This window comes from Saimiri boliviensis, chromosome 3 (assembly GCF_048565385.1).
Source record: "Saimiri boliviensis isolate mSaiBol1 chromosome 3, mSaiBol1.pri, whole genome shotgun sequence".
Lineage (NCBI taxonomy): Eukaryota > Metazoa > Chordata > Mammalia > Primates > Cebidae > Saimiri > Saimiri boliviensis.
The window spans coordinates 51,928,073-51,949,918 of NC_133451.1; the positions used below are offsets into that span (position 1 = coordinate 51,928,073).

Sequence of the window (21,846 nt, forward strand, 5' to 3'; positions counted from 1 at the left end):
TATTTCAATGGCTGTAATAAAAAAAAAGTCAAAGCTAACAATACCAAGAACTAGCAAGAATGTGGTGCAACTGGACCTTTCACACATTGATGGTGGAAATGCAAAACGGTTTAGTCACTATGGGAAACAATTTGGCAGTTTCTTACCATTCAGGTGTATAACTGAAAGTATCCTGTAGTATAATTTTCAAAATGCCGTTGTTAAAGGGGTGAGAGGTCACCCACAACCTGTAGAAGTCTGGCCCGCAGACCCTGACTCAACCACAGATGAATGAATGCACTCTCACACCATTACAGTGATGCAAGTGGGCTAGGGATGGCCGGTGGCTGCTTTCAGAGGGCGAAATGCAACCAACTGACCAATACCCTCTGTCAGTCCACACATTTATTCCATCCAGATTTTACAACAGAGGTTCTAAGTTAACACACTTTTGGATAATTAACATGGTTAAAAGAGTGGTTATACGAATGATAAAAGCTTTAGGTTTCAGGCCCAGAGTGAACACTATTAACAGTTAATTCCCACAGGGAGGAGAGCACTACACACTAGGGTCTGTTGGGGGGATATAGGGGAGGGACAGCGGGGGGTGGGAAGTTGGGGAAAGATAGTATGGGGGAAAATGCCAGATATAGGTGATGGGGAAGAAGGCAGCAAATCACACTGCCACGAGTGTATCTATGCAACAATCTTGCATGTTCTTCACATGTACCCCAAAACCTAAAATGGAATTAAAAAAAAAAAAAAACAAGCAGGTAATTCTCCTTTGATCTCCCACTGGAGGGCTATCCAGTACAAAGTTTACATGAGTAAACAGACTGGAGATAAAGTGATGTGGGGTAACCAGACTTAAACTGGGAAGGCCTTTGATTCTCTCTCTCTCTTTCCTATGCTTATGTTAATGAGGCAGCTGCCTTCAACCTGTCTCAATAAAACCTTTTGGCTTTCCAGAAAGTTCGAGACTAATCTATACTTTTCCTAATATATCTTTAATATTTTGCCAACCACCCCGAGTGAATATCAACAAAGGGGAAGAAGGGAAGAATCAAATTCAGATTCAAGTAGACTGCCGCTAGGATGAAAGTTATTCATAATAAGCCTTTAGTCTGAAAAGCTTTGATGAAGATTCCATGAGCATATACAACGAAACTTAACATATTTGGCAGAGTAAAAAGAGAGTTATAGTCAGGGGGAGATAATATACCCAGGACCCCCATATTCCTAATAAAGTAAAAGTCACCTATACCTTAATGAAACTCAGCAGCAGGTAGTGGCTAACACTTAATAAGCATTTATGAAAAAATGCTCGCCAGACATGGTGGCTCATGCCTGTAATCTCAGCACTCTGGGAGGCTGAGGTGGGCAGATTGTTTGACCCCAGGAGTTTGACACCAGCCTGGGCAACATGTAGAAACTCTAACTCTACAAAAAAATTCAAACATTAACCAGGTGTGGTGGCACATCCCTAGCAATGCGCCAATGGAATCATAAACAATTATCTCACTTAATCCTCCCAAAAGCTTGATAAAGATTCTGGTGGTTCTAAAATATGTCCATGAATTCTTTGATGTACTTCCTTTCAAGAGGGGGAGGCTGATTCTCTTCCCCTTGAGTATGGTTTGAACTTACACACTTTTTTATTTTTTTGAGACAGAGTTCTGCTCTGTTTTCCCAGGCCAGAGTGCAGTGGCACTGTCACCACTAACAGCAGCGTCAACCTATTGAGTTCTAGTGATCCTCCCACCTTAGTCTTCCGAGTAGCTGGGACTACAGGCATGTAGTACCATGACTGGCTGATGTTTGTATTTTTTGCAGAGACAGGGTTTTTGCATGTTGCTCAGGCTGGTCTTGAACTCCTGGGCTCAAGCAATCTATCCGCCTCGGCCTGTCAAAGTGTTGATATTACAGGTGTGAACCACCGCACCCAGCCAAGTTACACACTTCTAATTAACAGAAGAAAACAAAAATGATGGTATGGAATTTGGAAGTCTAGGTCATAAAAGTTACTCTCTTCCTCCTTACTTGCTCTCTCCTGGATGACTCACTCTAAGGAATGTTAGCTGCCATGTTGTAAGAGGAGACAAACAGCCTAGAGAAGGCTCATGTGGTAAGAATTGAAGCTTTCTGCCAAGAACCAGCAAAGAACTGAGGCTTTCTGCTAATAGTGATGCAAATGAGCTATCTTGGCAGATTTTCCAGCCCAAATCAAGCTTTCAGATGGCTATAGTCACGTGAAAGCCCTGAGCAGAACTGCCAGCTAAGCCGCTCCTAAATTGCTGACCCATAGAAACTGTGAGACAATAAATTTGTGTTGTTCTAGGTTGTTGAGTTTTGGGGTATTTGTGATGCAGCAACAGATTTATTATTATTCCCTTTTACCCACAAGGAAAGTGAAGTTCTAAGAGGTTCAGTAACTTGCTAAAGGTCACAGAGCCCTAACAGCTATAGAACTAGGTTCAAATCCAGGGACTCTTGACCCCAAGGCCCATCTTGTTAATCAGGACATGATTAACTAATACTTTTTGACAGCAACCAAACCCATCATACATAGATTTTTTTTTTAACTTGGACCTATGAAGATTATTGTATGGTAATTCAATTTAACTCCACAAACCTCAAATTCAAACTTACCCACCACAATAAAGTTTCCACACTTCGATACACAGGCTGAGGATTCAATTCGATCTCCCAAACTCTGTTCCCATTTCACCTTCCCAGAGTAAAAGTCAACTGCCTTCATTTTATGAGAATGGGAACCAATGTACACAGTTGTAGATGACTCATCAAAAGCAGGTATTACAACCAGCGGTGAAGCATCCACGCATTTGCCTGTGTCTGACCTCCACCTCAAATGGAATTTCATTTTCTGAGTCCCTGTCGCAGGTTTCCCTTCTTCAGGAACTTTTGCAACACAGGATGGATCTTTTGACTTCCCAATAAGAACTGGAGAATTTAGGCCTTTTAAATTTTGAGTGTTGGTCTGTGAAACTGAATCAGAAGGATAGGCTGAAGAGCAATGTCCTAACTTTGGTAAAAACCTAGTAGCATTCAGAGACAAAATTTGACTCCCTCTGCTCAGTGCAACAAAAGCATTAATCTCGTTGTGGCAACTTAAAGTCATGATGGCTTTCTGATGTAAAGATGTTCCACTGGCTTCCTCTTGATTAATATTGCTGAGTTTCCTTTTTGTGGCACAACTCTTCCTGTATGTCACATCTTCATCTGGAAACACTGTGTGAAGGATGTGATTATAAATCTCTAAAATGGAACTGCTAAGAATCATTTCCAGAAGCCCAGGTACTGATGTCCCAACAAGTTTTTCAATCTCACTGAGGAGTCGCATGGACTTTAGTGAATCTCCACCACTATTTAAGAATCGTGACTCATCAGGAACCTTCAAAAGATTTTCTGGGAGATTCAGAATAGACTACAGAGGAGAGAACAGAGAAATATGGTGATGTAAAGGTCTAAAACCAAAAGACTTCAACATTTACAGGTAATATATAGAGATGAGAGTAAATACATTAATAATTAGAAATATAAGCTGGGTGTGGTGCCTCACACCTGTAATCCCAGCACTTTGGGAGGCCGAGGTAGGCGGATCACCTGAGGTCGAGAGTTTGAGACCATCCTGGGCAATATGGTGAAACCCCATCTCCACTAAAAACACAAAAATTAGCTGGGCGTGGTGGTAGGTGGCTGTAATCTCAGCTACTCGGAAGGCTGAGGCAGGAGAATTGCTTGAACCGGGTGGGTGGAGGTTGCAGTGAGCCAAGACTGTGCTACTGCACTCTGGCCTGGGTGACAGAGTGAAACTCCATCTCAATAATAATAATAATAACAACAATTAGAAATACAAAATAAATACTTTTAATAAAAATAAAGTTTTAAATTGTTTTATTTATGTTAAAGGAGACCACTGTGCTACCAATTTTGTCACAAATTCACCTAACAGTACAAAATATACTTCCCTTTACAGCAGTTTTCTTACCCATAAAACTGGGACAAAAACATTTGATTTATTAAGTATATAGCCCACAAGATACCAACAGCCAATATTTCTATAATATGGGAATAATTTATTTTTGGCTGCTTCATATAAATCAAAATTACTTTCCAATAATCTAAAAATGAAGTAGATGAGACTTTTATCTTAGATAACCTCTATTTTTAGACAAGGTTACACAGTTACATCCTCCTTTTAGAACCCTTTAGAAAAGAAATATCTACATTTTATTTAAGAAAAATTATTAACTTATTGAGATATATATATATATATATATATATATATATATTTTTTTTTTTAAATTCTCTCTAAAAGAACTTTGAGTTCTTTTAGAATAATGACATAAGCCCTAAGTATAACAAACAACACGCTGTGCTATAGCAAGATTCGGCTATTTTCTCAGCTCTGACAAGAGTGTTACTACATTCCACCGATCCTCTTAGAGAACAGTTATGTCAAAACAGGTTTTGTCTACTTACACCTTTTATGACTACTTCACTTTCAATAAATTTCTTTGTGGGGCATTTAATCTAATCTTACAGTAGAGAACCTAACCTTCATTTTAATACAAATTGGATAAATGAAGCTATACTATCTAACATCTGGGTAGCAGTTAACATTGTCAGAAAATTTTATGTAACTTGTTAGGGTATCATTCCTTAAAGACATAAAATAACTTCTTTATAATAATAATTTTATAACTTAAAAATTGTACCTTCCACAAATACTGTAATTTTTCCCAAAGGTCCTCTTTCCCACTGAGCTTATTCTCAGACTTCAGGTTTATATAGTTTAAATATATCTTGTTTAACTCAGAAACATCCATTTTGCCTTAATATAGAAAAGAAATAACAAATGTTTTAAAACATTTTAAAATTTCACTCAAAGCCTTTATATCTTCATTAGCCATATACATTTTTCTTTGTACAACAAAAGAAATCATGTAAAGAGTTTGTTGTCGACAGTTCTAAAAAGTAGTTTGATGCTACCAAGAATGTAGAGAGAAACAGATGAGAAGAAGGCCAGGCATAGTGGCTCACTCCTGTAATCCCAACACTTTGGGAGTCTATGTGTTTAAGACCAGCCTGGGCAATATAGCAAGACCCTGTCTCTACAAAACATTTAAAAATTGGCCTGTAGTCCTAGCTACTTGGGAGGCTAAGACGAGAGGATCACTTGAACCAGGAAGTTGAGGCTGCAGCAGTGAGCCTTATTGCACCACTGTACTCCAGCTTGAGTAAAGAAATGAGACCGGGCCGGGCGCGGTGGCTCAAGCCTGTAATCCCAGCACTTTGGGAGGCCGAGGCGGGCGGATCACAAGGTCAAGAGATCGAGACCATCCTGGCCAACATGGTGAAACCCCGTCTCTACTAAAAATACAAAAAAAAATTAGCTGGGCGTGGTGGCGTGCGCCTGTAGTCCCAGCTACTCGGGAGGCTGAGGCATGAGAATTGCCTGAACCCGGGAGGCGGAGGTTGCAGTGAGCCAAGATTGTGCCACTGCACTGCAGCCTGGTGCCTGGCGACAGAGTGAGACTCTGTCTCAAAGAAAGAAAAAAAAAAAAAAAAGAAGTGAGACCCTGTCTCAAAAAAACAAAAATAATAAAGGAGCTAATATTTATCCAATTTATCTCAATTTCAAGAGTTAAAGAAATAGTTCCATTAAATGAGCAACCACTGCATTTTAAAGTGTATATCATATAAAAATGAAATTGGGAAGGCAATATAATACAGTGACTAAGATTATATATTTTTAAGTCAAACAGTCCTAGACAGACAAAATAGACAATAATAAAATTAAAATAAGAAAGTCCTAGACAGAATATCAATTCTATCACTGCGATAGGTTAATTTGTATGTGTCAATGTGGGTGGGCCACAGGGTACTCAGATTGAACATTTTTCTGGGTGGATCTGTGAGGATGCTTCTGGATGAGATTAGTATATTAATCTAACTAAGGTCTCAGTAAAGTAGATTGGGCATCATCCAATCTGTTGAGGGCCAAAACAGAAAAAAGGCAGAGAAAGAATTTGCATCCTTTTTCTTTTTTTTGAGACAGGGTCTCACTCTGTTGCCCAGGCTGGAGTGCAGTGGCGGAAACTTGGCTTAATCCTACCTCTCCCTCCTGGATTCAAGTGATCCTCCCATCTCAGCCTCCCAAGTAGCTGGGACTACAGGCGTGCACCACCATGTTCAGCTACTTTTTTTTTTGTATTTTTAGTAGATAGGGTTTCACCATTTTGGCCAAGCTGGTCTTGAACTCACAACCTCAAGTGATCCCCCACCTTGGCCTCCCAAAGTGCTGGGATTACAGACGTGAGACATTGCGCCTGGCCTGCACCCTGTTTCTTGCGTCACTGTTTAAGCTAGGACATCTCATCTCCTCCTGTCCTCAAACCAGGATTTATATCATCAGCTTCCCTGATTCTCAGGCCTTAGGACTCAGACTGAATATACCACTGACTTTCCTAAGTCTCTAGCTTGTCAAAAGCAGATTATTAGACTTCTTAGCTTCCATAATTGCATGGGTCAATTCCTGACAATAAATCTTTTATATATCTATATATTGGTTCTGTTTCTCTGGAGAACCCTGACTACTATACTAACATAATCACTAACTGGCAAAATGATTTTTGGAAAATTACTTAACCTCTTTTTTTTTTTTTTTTTTTTTTTTGAGATGGGGGTCCTGCTAAGTTGCCAAGGCTAGAGTACAGTGGTTACTGACAGACACCAACATAGCACACTGTACCATCAAACTCCTGGCCTCAAGCCATCCTCCACTTTAGCTTCACTGAGTGGCTGAAACTGCAGGTGCTCACCACCATGCCCCACCTAATTACCTAACCTCTTTAAGCCTTATTTTCCTCATCTGTATATAGGAATAATATCACCTACCCACAGGATTTTCTGAAAATAAAATAAATTATATAAAGCATTCAAAAGAGGGTCTATCACAATACATACTAGTACCATTTATAAAAATGATAAAGATTTATGTGACCATTAAGCTAGTTATGAATACAATTAGTATTATTTGGCACTGAAACATATCTGCTTTAAATTACCATGGGATGTAAATGGTAGAGTATCAATCAATACAAGCTCATCCGGGATTGCATGACTTGGAAGATGTTTCTGCAGTTCTTTAAAGATGTAATCTTTCACTAAAGCATCTTTAGATACTATGAAGAGAATTAATTTTTCCTGATTATACCAAGTAACTGCACAAGACTCCACTTGCTGAAGCTCTTCAGCAACCTATAAGAGAGATTATCCCAATTTACCAGTGAGGATATTTACAAACAAGCTTCCTAAAAGCTTACTTTTTTATATCTGAAATCTCAACAGTTGAATTAAGTTTTGGAATATACTGGAGATTTTTTTAAAAATTGTTTTTTACTGCTACTATTACTTGCACACAGGGTTCACAATATTTTTCAAAATAATAGGTCCTAAAGCAAAATAAGCCAGTTTCATTTCACAAATATCAAAATACAATTTGTCACTTATTTAAGGTATATCTCTTCATGCTGGAGATAAGGGGTACACTGAATTATTAATACTTCTTATTGTAATTTAACACTAACACAAAAATGACAGGTATAAATAGTACAGACCCCTGGCATAGAAAATTGGTGGTGGCTACTTCTAATACCTACATATATGAACAGATACTTAATATTTAAATAGTTTCACCTGTTGTACAAGTTCAATGTTAAGACGTTTGCCATGACGTTTGATCTGACTATCCTTTCGTCCCAGAAAAAATATCTCTCCATCTTTCACAGTCACAAAGTCTCCTGTGGCTCGCATTGTGCCAAGTGGTACTGTCACTTCATCGTCAAGAAAACACACTCTGTTTCTGCCACCTTCCCAAGATATAAACACAATGTCATACAAATCCAAGGGAAATATATTAAAAACCATCACATCAACAGCATCTCCCAAAGTTCAGTGACTAAACGTCAAAATTTAAATATTAAAAGGAGGCTCATTTAAAAATGTTATCTGATAAAATCAGACATAAAAAGTTCAGTAAATAAGCAAAGAGATAAAATGAAATGTATTTCTTAAAATTTATGGAATTAAAAAATTCTTAGACTACTGATTAAATTTTGCTTATAAATATAAATATGAAGGTCCAAGTTACAGTTTCTAAATTACCTTTATTAATGTATTATAAATTATCTGAAATAATTATTGTAATTTATTTGATATTTCATGACTCTATGAATGAGATTAAAAACTTATCACTGAAAAGCATGAGATAGACATATGAAAAACAGGAAAATAATAAAATTAACACATCAGATCTTTTTTCTTGAAAAAAAATAAATTCCCAATCAACAAATATAAAACAACCTAAAAATACTTGGCCACTGCCTTCTTGAATTGTGAAGCCATTAGTATCTCTAACTTCAACTACCGTTCCAAGAAGTGGAAATCCCAGGTGTACAGGCAATTCACATCTATGAAAATAAGACCCAGAGCAGATTTGAAAGTTTTCATTAGAATATTTTCCAATATATTTAAATCATACTGTATCAAAGAAAAAATGTTTGTTATGCTATAATTCAAAGACTGACAAGAGGAAAAGGTTAGGTGGAAAGGTTATCATGTTATTCATTACTATTTAGTACAAAATGTTGTAGCAGTATCTTGGCAGTAGCTATAGTAAGGAAGGTTCTGGATTCCCAACTTAAAATATTAGATGCAATCAGCAGGGCACAGTGGCTGACACCCATAATCCCGGCACTTTGGGAGGCCAAGGCGGGTGGGTCACGAGATCAAGAGATCGAGACCATCCTGGCCGACATGGTGAAACCCCATCTCTACTAAAAATACAAAAATTAGCTGGGCATGGTGGCGCATGCCTGTAATCCCAGCTACTCAAGAGGCTGAGGCAGGAGAATCGCTTGAACCCAGGAAGCAGAGGCTACAGTGAGCCAAGATCATGCCACTGCACTCCAGCCTGGACAACACAGTAAGACTCAAAAAAAAAAAAAATCAGATACAATTGTGTTTCTAAAATTATTACCCCAGTGCTTATCAAAAACACTGTCAATGTTAAGATCCTAGAAATATACAGTCTCTCTTCTCTATACAGTATAAAGAAAACCCTTACTTTAAAGTAGAGTTAAGAATCTTCTCTGGAATCCTATAAATAGTCGCCCAACTTGATACCTCTGTGATACCATAAACATTAAATATTTGTGTTTTATTGCCTTCTCCTCTCCAGCTTCTGAGAACTGTCAATGATGGAAACACTTCACCACCAAGGGCTAATACTCGAAGAGAAGTAGTGGCTGACAAAACAGTTGACTTGATAAGCTGAGATCCAAATCTTCTAAGCAATGTTGGTGTTGCCTGTAGATAACATTAAAAATAATTTATTTATTTCCCTTCACTTCTTTAAAAAAGTAAGCATTGTAGTTATTATTTTAAAGTTAACATTCAGAGCCCACATGGAAATTAAGGCTGTGTTTAATAAATGGGAAATCCCATTTGGAAAACTACAGGTGCCAACATTATCTTCATTAAAAAAAATTTTTTTTTGAGGCAGGGTCTCACTCTGTTGCCCAGGCTGGAGTGCAGTGGCATGATCACCACTCAATGCAGCCTCAGCCTCCAGGCCCAAATGATCCTCCGACCTCAGCCTCCTGAATAGCTGGAACTACAGGCACATACCACCACACCAAGCTAATTTTTTAAATTTTTGTACAGATGGGGCCTGTGTTCCCCAGGCTGGTCTTGAATTCCTGCACTCAAACAATTCTACCTTGGCCTCCCAAAGCACTAGGATTACAGATGTGAGCCACCATGACTGGCCCAACATTATCTTCCTAATGTGGATATCAGTTACGCTTTAGAAAAAAACTTACACAAAAATATTACTTATGTTTCATCATACAGTTTACACAAAAAGATTTAAGGATAAAAAGAATAAAATCTATAAAATCAATTTACATTTCCTAACTCTGTATAAAAAGTATATAAAAGGGTCTAAAAATGTGCCTAAGCAAAACAATGAATAAGGATTTATAACAACTTTATTGAGATATAACTGACATACAATAAACTACTTTTAAGTATATAATTTAATATGTTTTGATATATGTATATACTAGTAAAATCATCACCACAATCAAAATAACGAACATAACTGTCTTAGTCCATTCAGATTACTGTAACAAAAATACTGTAGACTGGGTAAGAAATGCAGTGCCCCTGGTTCTGGAGATGGGGAAGTCCAGATCAAGATGTGGGCAGACTCAATGTCTGGTGAGCACTCTACTTCATAGATGGTACCTTCTTGCTGTGTTCTCACATGGTAGAAGGGACTAATACACAACCTCAGGTTTCTTTTATAAGAGCATGAATCTCATTAATGAGATTTCCACCCTCCTAAAGGCCCCACATCTTAATACCAACAGATTGGGAATTAGTTTCAACATGAATTCTGGAGAGACACAAACATTCAGATGACAGCAATATTCACATCACTCTCAAAATTACCTGTGTACCACTGTAAGTCTTCTCTCCAACTGGACCCCTTTATCCAGACAACCGCTGATCTATTTTCTGTTACTATAGATCAGAGTAATCTTGTATAATTCCATTCATATAAATTATATATAATTATACATAATTATAAATGGAAATTATATATTTCATTTATATAATGGAAGCATAAAATAGTCTGCTTTGACCTGGTTTCCTTCATTCAACATAATAGATACAATTCATCTATGCTGCTAAGTATATCAACAGTTTATTCCTTTTTATTGCTAAGTGGTATTTTATCATATGGATCAGGACTGGGTTTCACAGTTCCATATAAAATTTAAGATCAACTTATTCATTTCTACCAAAAAAGCCCACTGCACTTTGCTAGGAAGTGTGTTTAATTTACAGATCAATTTGGGGAGAAATGCAATCTCAACAATATTAAAACTTCTAATCTATAAAGACAAAATGTTATTTAGGTCTCTAATTTCTATCAACAATGTTTTATAGTTTTCAGTGTACAAATCTTGCTCTTTAGCTTTATTCCTATTTTATTGTTTTTGATGCTAGTATAAATATTATCTTAATTTCACTTTTAGATATTTTTATATACATATACTAAATATGCATGTACAAATATAGAAATACAAATGATTTTTGTATATTGATCTTCTATCCTCCAACCTGACTAAACTTTATTATTGCTAGCAGTCCTCCTCACCACCCCCACCCCCAACAAAATTTTCTATATACAAGATCACACCACCTACATATAAAGAGAGTTGTACTTCCTCCTGTCCAACGTAAGTACCTTTAATATTTTTCCTTCTTGCCTTATTGTACTGGCAAGAACCACCAGAATGTTAAAGTGGCAAAGGCAAACATGCTTGCCTTGTTTCCAGTCTTAGGGTGAAAGCATTCAGTCTTTTATCAAGTATGGTGTCATATTAGCTGAGGTTCTATTGTTGGAGCTCCTCTTCATACTGGAGAACTTCTCTTTTATTCCCAGTTGTTGGGAGCTTTTTAAAAAATCATAAATGGGTGTTAGATTTTGCCGAATTCTTTCTCTGCATATATTAAGATAGGCATGTGCTTTTTATTCATTATTCTTTACAGTGTATATATCATTGATAATTTCTGGATGTTAAACCAAACATGCATTCCTGGGATAAATCCAACATGGTCTCCTTTAAATTTCCTGAGACTTGTTTTGTGGCTTAGCATATGACTTATCCTATGAAATGCGCTAATGTGCTGAAAAAGAATTCTGCAATCACTGGATAGAATGTTCTATATATGGCATTTGGTTGATAGTGTTGTTCAAGTCTTCGATATCATACTTGCTGATTTATGTCTAGTTTTTCAACCAATTATTCAAAGTGGGGTATTAAAATCTCTAGCTACTGAGTTGTCTATTTATGTTTTCAATTTTGTTCCATTTTTGTTTCAGGTATTTGGAAGCTCTATTTTTAAGTGGATATACATGTATAATTGTTACATCTTACTGATATAACAATGTACTTATTAATGTACTGACAATCTTATCCTTATAAAATTGGTTTGTTTTTTTTTTCTTTTAATTGCCAGTACATTTCTTTGTTAGTAACCTGCCTGGACTAAATCCATGAAATATGTCTCTTCTAGTATATTTGGCCACTGATGTTGCTACTTAGTTGTTTATTAAAAAATTAATGTTCTTTTCAGTTGGAGTTCCCATGGGTCATCCATGTGTAAGAAGAGCAAGTGATCAATCAATGATCACTAGACAGACGGCCCAAATGTGGACTGTCCAAATGTAGTCACTGGTTGGACAGACAACTTGAATTTTAATTCAGAAAAAATGATTTAAGGTCACGGCTTGTAAAATATTTACAAAGTAGAATGACTCTACATCCCAGTAGGTACTTACTATCCCAAATCTGTATGATAGGGGAGCTCAGTCAAAGTTCAGGTCATTTTCAAGCCTGATCCATCTTTTATTTTCTATGGGCCCTTTTGTGTCTCTTACGTGCATGCACACAGCCTCAGGTTCAGTCAGGAGTTGTATCAGCCCTCTGGTCTCTGATTCACCCGAGTGCAACCTCAGCCAGGAATATGCTTATCCCACCACCACTGCAATCTCAGGCTAGAGGATCTGTTGACCTCTCAGGCTAGGGAGCTGTAGGGCTCCCTACTGGCCTACTTCAAGATCATCATTTCTATAATGATGCTGCTGGTCATGGGCATTACTGACTATTATAAATTAAGTGAGCCCTTTCAAACAGAAAGAATCTGTGTGATGACTGAATTGAGACAGGGATGATACGAGCAGACCCATACTAGAATGCCACGAAGTTCCACTATTTTCACATAAAATTCAGCAGTTTTAAAAAACATAAACATTTCTAAGATTGCTATATGTCTTTGGTTGATTTCCAAATGTTGAAATGCTTTTTTTTCCATTTTGTCCAGCTTTATAGTTGCTATTTTGGGAAAGAGGATCTGTTAATCTCTTCACTTGGCCAGAGCCAAAAGTCTCTTGGAAATAAAGACTTTTAAATTATTTCTTTCAATGAAATCTAAGGAGTCATAACAGACAATGTGAATTTTAATTCAGAAAAATGATTTAAGGTCATGGCTTGTCAAAACCTTTACATAGTAGAATGATTCTACACCCTCGTAGGTACTTATGTTCCAGTTAAGATTCTGGTTTTTAGTAAAAAATTATGATGACAACACTATAAAACATCCTAAATCATGCTCTTAACTGTTATGCCAAGAGGTTTACTGTACTGAAAATCTCTTGTCAAAATAAAGGCTGAAATGGTCCTGGCTCTTCATTTTCACTAAGCCAAATTTCTATTTTCTGGCCTAACTTCTGTAAGGATAATATCAACTTTAAACTCAACAAATAAATGCACATCTATGATACTCAGCAAAATTAAAAAAAAAAAAAAAATGGAGGCCAGGCGTGGTAGCTCATACCTATAATCCCAGCAATTTGGATGGCTGAAGCGGGTGGATCACTTGAGGTCAGGAGTTTGAGACCAGCCTAGTCGACATGGTGAAATCCTGTGTCTACTAAAAATACAAAAATTAGCCGGGTGTGGTGGCACATGCCTGTATTCCCAGCTGCTCGGGAGGCTGAGGCAGGAGAATCACTTGAACCCAGGAGATGGAGGATGCAGTGAGCTGAGTTCACAACACCGTACTCCAGCCTAGGTGACAGAGTGAGATTCTGTCTCAAAAAAATAAAAAATAAATAAATGGAAATACTTTTCAGATACTCATAAACTGAAACGATAAACTGAGGGGCAGAATACAAGTCAGCATCCTTTGCTAGTAAATCATTCTAGACATACAAAAATGAGACTTAGCAGATAATAGAAAAAACAGGGAATGTTAAAGCTTCTTCCAAGTTTTTTAAGGAAAAACTCAGGAAAAATGGGAAACATTATTACGCTGACCTATTCCTAGGTACCAATCTAATATTTTACTCTAACATGTTTTACTTTTAGACCATACATGGTGACTTATGCCTATAAGTAATCCTAGCACTTTAAGAGGCTGAGGTGGGAGGATCACTTGAGCCCAGGAGTTCAAGACCAGCCTGGGCAACACAGGGAGACTCTGTCTCTACAAAGATTTAAAAAATTAGCCAGGCATGATGGCATGCACCTGTGGTCCCAGCTACTTAGAAGGCTGAGGTGAGAGGATCACTTGAGCCCCAGATGTCAAGATTGCAGTGAGCCGTGAGCACACCACTACTGCACTCCAGCCTGGGTGACAAAGCAAGACCCTGTCTCAAAAAACAAAGTTTTAAAGGGCGTCAAGTTTAAATAATATAACTTTGTTACCCAGAGTATATAAATAAAAAATGTCCAAATATATTTTAGGTTTGTAATAAACCAAAAATCAATCCTTTCTTTCCCAAGAAACCTCTTATTCCTGAAACAAATAAGAGAGGTCTTTAATTTTCTCCAAAGCTTAGTCTATTTCACTTTGGGGCCTTTTCCCCTTATAGTAACTCAATATATTCTATTCTTTTAAATTTTCAAAGCTTTAGTAGTATGTGTTTGATAGCTTTTTCTTTTTCTTTTTTTTTTTTTTGAGACTGAGTCTTGCTCTGTTGTCCAGGCTGGAGTGCAGTGGCATAAGCTGGGCTCACTGCAACCTCCACCTTCTGAATTCAAGAGATTCCCCTGCCTCAGCCTCCTGAGTAGCTGGGATTACAGGCATGCACCACATGATCGCTAATTTTTGTATTTTTAGTAGATATGGTGTTGTGCCATGTTGGCCAGGCTGGTATGGAACTCCTGACCTCAGGTGATCCGTCCGCCTCGGCCTTCCAAAGTGCTAGGATTACAGGCACGAGCCACCGCGCCTGGCCTTGACAGCTTTTAAGGTCCCTGCTTCATGTCCAATTAGGTCTGGGTAAGGTTTTTATTTGTAAATAAAATCTGTCTAAGGAGCGCTTTAGTATATGAAAACTGTATATATATTAAAGCAAAAATCCTTGTTGACTTATACATCATTTGAAAGAAACCGGATTTAGGAGAGAGAAGATGAACCCTGACAACACAGCTAAAATTCAGTATAAGAAAAGGCGTGTGCCTTACACAAAGGAAAGGACAGCCTGTCAGCTTCTATACCTCTCCTCCTTACTTAAACCAATACAAATGTGATCTACTGATAATATTCCCAATAACTCTTGTTAGCTAAATAAAACCACCATGAAAGTGTATGAAAAATTTGTCATGTTCTTTTAACAGTAAGTTTCTATCAGTTTCTCAGAAAAATCTGATCTCAAAAAGGTTAAAAACGACTGCTAAAGTAAATTTATCTGAGATTGTGCTAAAACGTCAAACAAGAGGATGAGAGTTAAAGAGGTAGAATTCATTGACCTAACATAGAAGGAAAGTCTCCTTCCCTTTTAGTAACTATCAATCAAATCTATAAAGGAACTTTGCAAACATTCCCTGAGAAACATGCTCCTTGAATTTTACAGGTAAATAAAACAGTTATAGTAATACCTTACCCAGATCCACAGAATTCACAGAATGACTCACTAACAGATGAGAATTTTTATCCACTGACACCAACAAGCCACACTGTTGTGTTCAATTTATATATATATATATATGCATTAGGATGAAAAACACATTGCCTTAAAAAAGTTCAAAGCATCAAATTTTGGTTTTGTAGCAGAAATTTAATATCCTCTCAATTCTCGTTATCCTGGATAAAAACCTGATAATTGTAGTTTATCAAAATAGACGGCCAGGCGTGGTGGCTCACACCTGTAATCCCAGGACTTTGAGAGTCCAAGACAGGCAGATTGAGGAGTTGGAGACCAGGAAGCCAGGAGTTTGAGACCAGCCTGGCCATCACTGCAAAATACCATCTCTACGATACAAAAATTAGCTGGGCATGGTGGTACATGCCTGTAATCCCAGCTACTCGGGAGGCCAAGGCACAAGAACCTCTTAAACCCAAAAGTCAGAGATTACAATGAGCTGAAGTCGCACCACTGTACTCCAGACTGGGCGATATGAGTGAGACTCTGTCTCCAAAAAAAAAAAAAAAAAAGACAATGGGCACTAATAATTAAGATGCACATGCATATGCACATAGGTACACAAATATAACACACTATGGTCTGAATGTTTGTGTCTCCCCCACAAATTTGTATGCTGAAATCCTAACTCTCAAGCCAGGCACAGTGGCTCACGCCTGTAATCTCAGAACTTCAGATGCTGAGGCAGGAGGATCACTTAAGGCCAGGAGTTTGAGACCAGCCTGGCCAACATGGTGAAACCTGTCTCTACTAAAAATACAAAAATTAGCTGGGTGTGGTGGTGGGCGCCTGTAATCCCAACTACTCTGGAGACTGAGGCACAAGAATCGCTTGAACTGGGAGGCGGAGTGAACCAAGATCATGCCGCTTAACTCCAGCCTGAATGACACAGCGAGGCTCTGTCCAAAAAAAAAAAAAAAGCAAGCAAGCAAGCACGCAAGCAATCCTAACTCTCAAGGCAATGGTATTAGTATTAGGAGGTGGGGGCTTTATGAAGTGATTAGGTCCTGCATGTAGAGGCCTCATGAATAAGATTAGTGCCCTTATAAAACCTTTTCCATCATGTGAAAACCCAGTAAAAAGACAGCAGTCTAATGAATCAACGAGCAGGCCCCTCACCAGAGATCAAATCTCCTGATGACTTAATCTTTGACTTCCCACCTCCAGAACTGCAAGAAATAAAAATCTGTTGTTTATAAGCTACCCAGTTTATGGTATTTTATTACAGCAGCCTGAATGGACTCACATACACACACAATCAGGAACTAAGCTACACTGTCTCATTTAATTCTATTTGAGACGGGTAAGATTTCCATTTACAGATAAAACCTAAGGTTCACAGCAGTTAAACACTTAACTAAGATATCTACATATTATAATATGCATATAATATGGCTAATTCTTGACTACCTTTAACTACATACAATGTAGTAACTTAAGACTTGTGTACCAGTCATATACTTATGTACCTGCATGACCTAATCACCAGTCAGATACACATTTAAATAACATTTTAAAAGGCCAAATTTCAAAAATACTTGTTTCTGTAGGTTAATGTAAAGTATATTGACGTAAAAATAAGAAAATCTATATTCCTAACTTGATTATATTTTAATTTACTTATACTAGCTTTTCATAAGAAACACAATATACATAGATTTTAAGACAGAAGCAGCAGCCTATCCTTCTCAAATCCAACAAATTTGAGTCAAAGTAAAGGTCCTCTGGTTATTACAGTATGCACAAAATACACAGTAAAATAATTTTCTAGGCAGAATTCACTTATCTTTTTTCATTTTCAAATTTTAAAAAGTCACATCAGGAGGAGGCAGCCCTTGATAATCTAACCAGATTATATTAAAACATTGTAAAGAACTACAGGAATAAAAAATATTCTCTAAAACACTTAAAATATTGAAAAATGATAAACAAAACACTCACTGCTACTAAAATGTACCTGCAAAACAGTCACTCTGTGATGGGAAAAGAGAACAGTGGCTAATTTTGATGGAAGTAACTTGATAGAAGTTGGTACAATAAGCAGAGAGGCACCATTTGATAGAGCGAGAAATATTTCCACAACAGAAGGATCAAAGGTCAGAGGTGAAGCCAGAAACAAAACATCTTCTTGTGTGATGTCAAAAAGTACCCTAAGGCAAAACAGAATGCAGTTATGAGAAATGTCAAATATTCAGTAAGCACATACACTAAAAAATAGTTTATGGTATTCAAGTTTCTAAATGTTGGCCAGATTTTATTCTTAGATTAACCAAAATGGTGCTGCCAAAATTCAGGAAATCTTAATAAAAGAAAGAATTAACAGCCATTTAAAGCAATATCCATGTTTTACCAGACATATTTTATCATTTGCGGTGACTTTCGACATGTCAACTTGATTGAACTACTGTCCCCGGAATTCCCTCTCTAGTATGTTTCCTGTTAGGGAAGGAAACAAGGGATATTCTCTTGAGAGCCGAAGAACAGAAAGGAGGCTGCTGCTTAGAAGCACACCCGTCTTCTTCAAGCAGTTATTGAAGCAAACCCTGTAGTCCCTAGTCAGCTGATTTACTTAATCAAAGGGGAGATTATTCAGGGTTGGCTGGATTTACTTGGAAGGCCTTTAGGAGAGGTTTTAGGCATTCTCTGAAGAAGAAAGCCAAAGAGCAGTTGGGTCTCCAATTAAACTCCCTTCCCCCAAATCTGATTTCACCTGGGGTCAGTCTCGTGACCACGGGATTCCAGCCTGCTTGGAATCACCTCTTCCTGACTGATCCCTACAGACTTTAGACTTGCTTAGCCAGCTCCCAAAATTGTGTAAACCAATTCCTTATAATCAATCCCTGATCTAAATCCTGGTTCTGCTTGTCTGGTAGAATTCTTATTCTGTCATACTTATTCAGTGACGCTTAATAGAAACTTCTGACTCCCCTTTCTCACTATTTAGCATTTTCTCTCAGTATCTGAACAAAAAGCAGAATAAGAATATATGTGGTAAGGCTATTATAAAGCATGGACAGTCATTGTTGGGCCTATGGCACTTCTAATTTGAACACACAAACCCTACTATACCTAAGAGCAGGGATTACCTTAATTTCAAAAGAGCTTCAAATATGGCATAAAAGAGCTTCAAATTTGGCATAAAGATTTTAAAACTCTATGTTTATGGTGTCAAGGGTAAAATTAAAAACTCATTTTACGTTAAAGGTGTAGGGGTCAAAAGGCTGTGATACTTTTCCTCACCATTGTAAGGCTCACAGCCAACCCTCCTACAAATAAAAGTTTAAGAAGAGAAAAGCATAGCAAATTTATTTAATCAAAGTTTTATGAAACATGGGAGGCTTCGGAATGAAGACCCAAAGACCCAAGGGAAAAGTTCCACTTTAATGCTTAGATTCAATAGAGTGGACAGCTGTGTAGAAATGTGATTGGACAAAAAGGGAATGAGTAATAAACTGAGTCGGGAAATCCAGCAAGGCCTACCTTGTAAATCCTTGGCCTCTCTGTGTGGCATTTCTTCCTCCTAGGTATAGGGCAGGACCCCTTCTGGAATGAGTCTTATGTTCTACTTTCAGACAAGGTAAGAGCAATTTCTTTACAGCCAACTGTTACATATAAAGGTTGGAGTAATATTTCTATATTTATAGTTTTTTAGGTTTTATTTTTTTTTTGAGACAGTCTCACTCTGTCACCCACGCTGTAGTGGTGTGATCTTGGCTCACCGCAACCTCTGCCTCCTGGGTTCAAGTGATTCTCCTACCTCAGCCTCCACAGTAGCTGGGACTATAGGCATGCGCCACCACACCGGGCTAATTTTTTTGAATTTTCAATAGAGACGGGGTTTCAACCATGTTGGTCAGGCTGGTCTCGAATTCCTGACCTCAAATGATCCATCCACCTTCGCCTCCCAAAGTGCTGGGATTACAGGCATGAGCCACTGTGCCCGGCCTCTAGGTTTTAGGACTATCTTTGAGGGAGAGGGGTTCGGTTTCTATGGCCTGCCTTGGGGAGAAAGGGAAGCAAGAGAAAGAGGAGGAGGAGAAGGTCTGAAAGAGACTTTACTTCTGAAGTCCTTCCAATGTCCTTCAGTTCAAAGTACTTAGCATGCCAAAGTGCCATACATTGGGGTATCATTTTCTGAGCCCAACAAAGGCTACCCTCAAACTTCAAGTTTTAGAGGAATTATTCTTCACATATATTATCTAACTTCTTACTTAGGTATTCAGGGGAGAGCAAACTTTCTAACTTGCTTCCAATGAAACTTAAATTCTGAGAATATTTTTAGTTTCTCAATGCTATGAACAAAAATGGTCAAGGTTATGCATGCAATGAAGGATAAATGCTCCAGGTAGTTCGTTTCAAGAAAGCAGCTTAAGATGCATTCAATATAAGAAAAGTTGGAAAAAATAAAAGAGAGAGAGACAGATTTTTTTTCTTTTTTTTTTTTTCATTTTAGGTTTTGGGGTACATGTGAAGAATATGCAAGATTGTTGCAAAGGTACACACATGGCAGTGTGATTTGCTGCCTTCCTCCCCCTCACCTATATGAGACAGATTTTAAAGGAAGAAAAAAGGTGGAATGCAACACATGTTTAAACATATTACTTGTGAAGCTTAGACTGGGTATCTAACATATTGTTTCTCACTTTCCCAACCACCATATGAAGCAGGTATGATTATGTGGGAACCTAACTCACAGCCCAAGTTGGTATGAAGATTATTTTAAGGTAAAGACATTTGAGGCAAGGTGTAGTGACTCACGCCAGTAATCCCAACACTTTGGGAAGCTGAGGCAGGCGGATTACCTGAGGTCAGGAGTTTGAGACCAGCCTAGCCAAAATGGTGAAGCCCTGTCTCTATTAAAACTATAAAAAATGAGCTAGGCGTGATGGCGAGTGCCTGTAATCTCAGCTACTAGGGAGGCTGAGGCAGGAGAATCACTTCAATCCAGGAGGCGGAGGTCGCAGTGAGCTGAGATCATACCATTACACTCCAACGGCAGTGTGAAACTCGGTCTCAAAAAAAAAAAAAAAAGCAACCAGAAGGGATTTCTAACAGGCAAATCAACTGAATTAAGTTGAAGCACAAAATAGGTATCAAGAAATGTGTATACTTTAGTCATAAATCAACTCTTCAATCCTCATTAAGCAAATGTTTGCTCCCATTTCATAGACCATTCTTACCACTGCTGGGCCAGTGACTCTTATCTTAGTAGACTGTCTCTCCACCTCCCCCAGATTCCTCATCTGCTTTATTCTCTTCAAGTTCTTCCCCACATCCCCACCCCCACATCACCTCCCACATTCTTAGGTATGACTTGGCCTTCTGCTTCATACAAAAGTTAAAAGCTACTGGCTTCCCCTAACACCAAGAAATGTATGTACTTTATTATCCTAATTTTTTTGAAGGTATCAAAAAAAGAGGCATTCCACTCAGTATTTAAAATAATGCCATTCCCTCCCATATCAATGTATCTTATTCCTTTGTTAATACTTCTACTACTAATTCATTATTCAAACAAACCTTCTCTACCAATTCCCTACCCTCAGCCTATAAACTGCTCTTTGTTTTTGTTTTTAAAGATAGGGTCTCACTCTGTCACCAAGGCTGGAGTACAGTGGTGCAATCACGGATCACTGCAGTCTTGACTTCCTGGGCTCAATCAATCCTCCCACCTTAACCTCCCAAGTTGCTAGGACTACAGGCACATACCACCATGCCCAGGTAATTTTTTTCATGTTTCTTAGAGACAGAGTCCCACTATGTTACCTAGGCTAGTTCTGAACTCTTGGACTCAAGCAATTCTCCTGCCTTAGCCTCCCAAAGTGTGGGATTACAGGCATGAGCCACTGTGCCCAGCCAACCTCTCCCATCTTAAAGACAAAACAACTATGTCCATCCCAGAATTCCTTCTTTTCCATTAAAACCAGTTTCTAGAAAATAACACTTGACTTTTGTTACCTCTATTTTGGTATCTCCTATTCACTTACTGCCAGCCTAATGTAATCTAGCTGCAACCTTAGGTACTTAAGAAGTCACTAAAGACCATATTGTCAATTACAATAGCCATCTTTTTCTACCAGCATTTAACCATTTTTTCTTTCCAGGCCTGCATGTGCCATCCAATACCATAGGTCCACTGAGCACTAAAAATGTGGCTAGTCCACACTGAGATGTGTAAGTATAAAATATACCCCAGATTTTGAAGATGATTAACATAAAAATAATTTTATATTGATTACATATTGAAGTAATGTTTTGGAATATAAGGAATTAAATAA

General features: G+C 37.9%; 1 protein-coding gene across 9 annotated transcripts in view; it reads right to left on the bottom strand.

Moving 5' to 3' along the window:
* The window catches only part of AASDH (aminoadipate-semialdehyde dehydrogenase), a 39,121-nt gene that overhangs the window by 7,555 nt on the left and 9,720 nt on the right, over positions 1 to 21,846 (bottom strand). For 7 of the 9 annotated variants that reach the window (XM_074396168.1, XM_074396167.1, XM_003933602.3 and 4 more), the window contains 7 exons: positions 17,526 to 17,718; positions 9,131 to 9,372; positions 8,368 to 8,474; positions 7,702 to 7,874; positions 7,071 to 7,263; positions 4,719 to 4,834; positions 2,629 to 3,424 (listed from right to left, as the gene is read on the bottom strand). In XM_074396168.1, coding sequence (XP_074252269.1) covers positions 2,629 to 3,424; positions 4,719 to 4,834; positions 7,071 to 7,263; positions 7,702 to 7,874; positions 8,368 to 8,474; positions 9,131 to 9,372; positions 17,526 to 17,718 — 1,820 coding nt within the window. Of the gene's footprint in view, positions 1 to 2,628; positions 3,425 to 4,718; positions 4,835 to 7,070; positions 7,264 to 7,701; positions 7,875 to 8,367; positions 8,475 to 9,130; positions 9,373 to 11,323; positions 11,415 to 17,525; positions 17,719 to 21,846 lie in introns of those variants that run through there. The other 2 variants (XM_074396170.1, XM_074396169.1) reach the window with 2 other exon arrangements.